At 44.7% G+C, this 5,653-nt stretch overlaps 2 protein-coding genes across 4 annotated transcripts in view; one reads left to right on the plus strand and one right to left on the minus strand.

Moving 5' to 3' along the window:
- Window positions 1–2,090, minus strand: part of FUT8 (fucosyltransferase 8 (alpha (1,6) fucosyltransferase)) — a 342,950-nt gene extending 340,860 nt beyond the window's left edge. For all 3 annotated transcript variants that reach the window (XM_011949753.1, XM_011949756.1, XM_011949751.1), the window contains exon 1: window positions 703–2,090. The gene's annotated coding sequence lies outside the window, so the exon portion shown is untranslated. The remainder of the gene's footprint in view (window positions 1–702) is intronic.
- LOC105517261 lies at window positions 12–1,912 on the plus strand. The gene has a single exon (XM_011949749.1). It carries the CDS (start codon window positions 12–14, stop codon window positions 330–332), a length of 321 nt encoding a protein of 106 aa, XP_011805139.1. The 3' UTR covers window positions 333–1,912.
- Window positions 2,091–5,653: the final 3,563 nt, after the last annotated feature.

The raw sequence follows: 5,653 nt of genomic DNA on the forward strand, positions 1-5,653 counted from the left end.
CGAGGGCGCGCATGCGCCGGCCGCTGCCACCTACGGCGACCCTAGCATGTGCCAGGGCTTCTCCCCGCCCCCTTCCTCGCTGCACCCGTGGAGAGCGTAGCAGCAGCATCCACCGCCTAGCAGAGCCGCGGGCCACAGCGGGACGGCACAGTTCCAGCAGGGCAGCGGCTGCGCACGCGGACGCCGGCTCGCACACAGGCGTAGGCCGCCCTCTACCGCCTGAAGGCCGGAGGCTGAGCGGGGCGCGAGCGGATCCCGGATCCAGGGAGGAGAGCCGCCTCCTGAGAATGCCGTGCTCCCTACAGCGCTGGGAACGGACCGGCCCGTGCTAGCTCAGTCGGCTGCCCTAGGGGGCACCCGCACTAGAGGTTTTGAAGCTGGCTCCTTGCTACTTTTAGGGGTGGGCGCTGCTGCTGCTCAGCCCCTGTAGCCCGCGTTTGGCCGCTTGGCTGCAGCTTCCAGCGCGATCCTGCAATGGCATCGCTCCCCCAGGAGACTCAGCGAAGCCCTACTTTATCTTGTGAGAGCTGTTTCCACATTCACTCTAAAAGAAAGACCCCCCCCCCACGAGGGCCTGAGTTCGATGCCCGGCCTCTCCCGACCCGCGGCTGCGACAGCCCCTCTGAGGCGGAAGTTTATTCAGTACGGGAAAGAAAACAGCACGGGGAGAGGGGAGAGGCTTTGCCCTAGGATGCGTCCTACCCGCTCGGACTCGGAAAATTCCCGGCGCCCGCGATGCAGAGCAGTGGGCCGAAGGGCTGCCTCAGAGCAGCCCAGACCGCCAGCTGAGCGGGAGGACCTGAGCGCGCCGCCCCAGCACACAAAGTAGTCGCGGGCCGAGGGGTGCCGCCGAGGCCAATCAGAGCCGCGCGCCGCGTGACTGGAGTGCGAGCCGGCCAATCAGAGGGCCGGAAGATGAGCTTCCCGTTCCAAACTCTTCCCTGTAGCCTTGGGACCCAGATCCCAAGCCTGGGGCGCTTTACGGTGGGAAAGCGAAATGGTGCCCTGGAGACAAGAATCATTTCTCAAGGCTTGGGCATTTTAAAGTACATACCGGGGACACTTATCCCAAAACAAGTAGTGGCGGCCTTTTAGATGTTAAATATTAAAAGATCACAGAAAAGAGATTTAAGAGGCAGTGGCCTGTCAAGATTGCAATCTGCCTAATAGTCATAAATTCACATATTTATTGAGACCGTCTTATGTACCAGGAACTCATCACAGATACACAAATAAGGTACTGCTGATTCAGAACAAGAAAATCCCTTGTCCTCAAGCAGCTCAGGTTCTGAGAGAGGTTTTGCTAGACCTTGTGACTCGTATTTATTGTCAGCTCTTTAAACAAAAAGCACTCTATGAAGTGCTGTACTTTACAGTCGTTTTTATGATTTTTATCTCCCTGTGAGACAAGAAAATTGAAAGGAAAGTAGAGTGACTTATCCAAGATCACACAAAAGATGTTCTAGCTCAGTTTGGGTGTCATCATTCAATAAAATTATTCAATAACAATTTATAAATGCATGGATGCTCTCTCCCATGAGAGGTCTGTAGTGAGCGTACAAGCAGGACAAAATTCTGGTATAAAAGTGACACACTTTGGTTGTTGGAAATGAACACAAATGTTAGGCTTATGTGGGATTAAAGGTAAAAATCTTATCAGTCATACTCTAGATAATTTTTAGAAGTCAGTGGTGGGGCGGATATTTACATTTTAAACACAGCATTTTTAAAATATTTTAACAAGCAAGCATAACTTTTTTTTTTTCTAAGATAGAAGCAGCAGGAAGGATCACTTAATCCCAAGAGTTCCAGGCTGCAGTGCCACATCATGCCTGTCAGTAGCCACTGCACTCCAGCCTGGGCAACATAGCAAGACCCTTATCTCTAAAATTAAAAATAAAATTTAAAAAAAGAAAAGAACTATTTATAGTTGGCTAATAATCATGATAGTTTACACTGAATACTTTGAGATATCCAAGTTCAAAGCTTTACATTTGCCTCAAAATTCCATTTTTGTTTGGCCTTCTGTTTTTACTTCCAAAATCCTAGGAATTAAAGCACTTATTTTCCCTACCTCCTTCCAATTGGAAAAAAAAAAAACCTAGGAATGTTTTGCCCAGGATTTGGTGCATTTGTATAGAGCAGTATAGTGTATGTTAAAATAACAAATAACTTTGGCCTGGGCGCGGTAGCTTACGCCTGTAATCCCCAGCACTTTGGGAGGCTAAGGCGGGTGGATCACCAGAGGTCAGGAGTTCAAGACCAGCCTGGCCAACATGGCAAGACCTCGTCTCTACTAAAAATACAAAAATTAGCTGGGTGTGATGGCGGGTGCCTGTAATCACAGCTACTCAGGAGGCTGAGGCAGGAGAATCGCTTGAACCAGGGAGGCGGAGGTTGCGGTGAGCCAAGATCGCACCATTGCACTCCAGCCTGGGCAACAAGAGCGAAACTCCGCCTCAAAAAAATAAATAAATAAATAACAAATAACTTTGGTATCTCTTGAATACACTCAGAAACTAATTCTTCAGTGATTTTGAAGTCTGCTTTGTTGAATCAGTATGCTTCTCCACCTGTGACGGAACATTATTATCAAAACCCTTTCCAAGGCAGGCTCAGGATTTAGCTGCCATCCCAAAACTGGAGGTCTCTGTCAAGCAACTGATATCTGAGAACAAGTCTTTACACATTAAGTTCCAAGCCAATCATGAATTTCCAGGAAATTCACTTATAAAAGGGATGATTACCCTGCCTCTTCTCAGTGTGGACAACAGTCCCAGCTTTTTAAAAATGCATTTATTTTACTCTCTCCAGAGAAGAAAATTCCTAGAACTCAGTCTTTCTCTTGCCAGGTTAAATTCTGAGAGAGAAGGAATCCCCCAAAAGGTTCTAACCATCACTGGCCATCAGAAAGTATCTGTGTCAAAAGTGTTTTTCCACAAGCCGCAGGTCCCCGCGCCCCGCCCCGCCCCGTTGCTGGGCTCTCTTATTCTCCTCCCCCAACTGCTTGCCTCTGCTGCTCATCACTCCCAGTTTGTATTAGATTAAGTAAGCATAGGTACTCCACCTCTTACTCCACCCCTCCCTCACCAAACTAGGTTTTGGACCCATCTTTGCTTATCCCAAAATTTAAAGACAAGTTCTGTTCAACAAAAGATTAGACAGAATAATCTTTATGATCTGTTATACTGAGAACTAACAGGGCCTTGTCAGTGCATTGTTTTCTTTTACATAGCCTCAGTCAAATTCTTACCCATCAGCTGGAGCTATGGGGACTTGGGTGTGGGGCAAGAAGGAGTCAACCCTTAGACAATGGAAAAGATCAAAATGAAAGTTAGTGTGAGCACAAAATGAAAGTTAAAGTGAGTGGCCATTTTATTGAGAGATTAGCTAGATCAAAGTTAATGAAATTGAATGCTATCACATTTCCTAAGTTGTGAACATTCATGTAGAAACTGGTTTGAAATTTACTACCATTTTATTATGACTGTAATAAAAATAATAGCCAAAGTGTAATAGTGCTGAGCACCAGGCCCCATGCAAAACTCTTTACCTCTACTGTTTAATTCTCAAATCAAACCTTTGAGGTGGATCCTATTATTATGGTGGGGAGATCTGTGGAGTTCCAGCAAGGGGTTGAGGCACTCAGAAGGCTTAGCATAAGCTACTTACCAAATAGTTTAGAAATTTTTCTATCTCTACCAATGTGTACCAACTGACTGTCAGCCATGGAAGCATTCTGAATAATTGTTAATTGTTCTCGTTGTTTTATAATTGTTGCTCTAGCTACACTTCACTTATAGGATCTGATTTTCTAGGAAGTCATCCAAAGGTCAGCATTGTTATTGCCAAGAGCAAGGAGGGGTGACCTTGAGATAATCATTTTACACATCTGGGCCTCAGTTTTCTCATTTGTAAAATAAAAGAGTTGGACTAGGTAAGTTTTAGTTGTTCGTCAGTTCTAAAACTACAAATCTGGCCAACTTGACACACCATTGACAATAACTACAAAAATGAAATATGGGGGGGAAAGTCTATATTTTCATTTTTATTTTTTAGAGACAAAGTCGCAGAATGTTGCCAAGGCTGGTCTTGAACTCCTGGCCTCAAGCTGTACTCTCACCTCAGCCTCCTGAGTAGCTAAGAATCTGTATTTTCAAATTCAATGTGTTTTAAGTCACTTTTGAGCCAGCTCCTTAAACAAACTTTATACCTACTCATTAAAAAGCCAGAGCAAATCTTTCCCATTAGAAGAGTAAATGAAGTAATTGATTTAAAGACTGATGAAACCAGCCAGACTATGCCTCCCTATGACTTGCCTCCGCTGAAATTTCTGTCTTCTTCGTTGGGATAAAGCAGCATATAGTTCACACTATTGATTTCTTATTCAACATTCACTCCTGTCCTTCCTTATTAATAAGGCTCTTTATTTTTGTTTTCATCTGCCAATTTTTTATGTAACCACCCAAACTCCAACTACAGAAGGGCAACTCAATTAGCCAGTAAATGGATTCCCTAATATGGTAGGAGATTTATTATGCTTACTCTCCCCTTCCAGACATACAAAAAAATTACATTTTTCCACACCCACCCCAGATACCCTCCTCCCCTTGCAGTTGGGCTGGACCATGTGACTGACTAGCTATAGCTACCAGTCTGTAGTGAGTTGTGGGTAGAAGTGGTATGTGTCAATTCCAGGTAGAACAGTTCATTGCCAGCATAAGTCCTTACAATGTTTACTCTTCCCTAGACTCAAGACCAGTATTATCTTGAGAGTATTGGTAAAGCCTCTCTCGGCTTAAGTTCCAAAAAATAAAGGACAAGGTAGAGCAGCCTGCCTCCCATTTTCATCTGGTTTTAATAAGAAATACACCTTTGTAGGTTAAGCCACTGAGATTTGGGGGTATTTTTCACTGCAGTATGACCTAGCATCTAGGTTATGCTAGAATTAGAATAGTCCTAGACTATTCTAATTAATATACTTGAAAACCATTAGGACCAGGACAAACTGGCCCAATCAGACCGAAGGAAAGGATTTTCAGTCTATACCTGGGGGAAGGAGTTCTCTCTTTCCTGCCAGATATGAGCAAGTCAACCTGTAACCCAGATTGCCATTGGCAGCAATCTTGCAAGAGGAATTAACCTGAAAATGAAGTCAACCTACTGGGGATGGCAGACAGATAGAAAACCCTTGAAGATATGGTTGAGCTGTGGTCATACCACTCCTGAAAACTGCTCTTTCCTGGACTATTAATACTACAAAATAATAATTCTGTTTGTTTGTTTCCACCATAACACTGTGAGCAAAATCTCTATCTTGTATATCTTTAATTTCATCTCAGTTCCTAACACAGATATGTCTCAAGAAGCACTAAAAATTATTGAATATAGCCAGGAATGATGGCTCATACCTGTTACCTCAACACTTTGGGAAGTCAAGGTGGGAGGATCACTTGAGGCCAGGAGTTCAAGACCAGCCTGGGCAACCATAGCAAGACCCCTGTCTTTATTTTTTATAATATATTGGATACATTAAAAAATTTTAATGTGGCCGGGCGCGGTGGCTCAAGCCTGTAATCCCAGCACTTTGGGAGGCCGAGACGGGCAGATCACGAGGTCAGGAGATCGAAACCATCCTGGCTAACACGGTGAA

The sequence above is a fragment of the Colobus angolensis genome, unplaced genomic scaffold, assembly GCF_000951035.1.
Source record: "Colobus angolensis palliatus isolate OR3802 unplaced genomic scaffold, Cang.pa_1.0 Scaffold3, whole genome shotgun sequence".
In the NCBI taxonomy this organism is placed as follows: Eukaryota; Metazoa; Chordata; class Mammalia; order Primates; family Cercopithecidae; genus Colobus; species Colobus angolensis.

Excerpts from the sequence above, each read along its gene's own strand:
- LOC105517261 (XM_011949749.1), top strand. The coding sequence starts at position 12 with ATGCGCCGGCCGCTGCCACCTACGGCGACCCTAGCATGTGCCAGGGCT.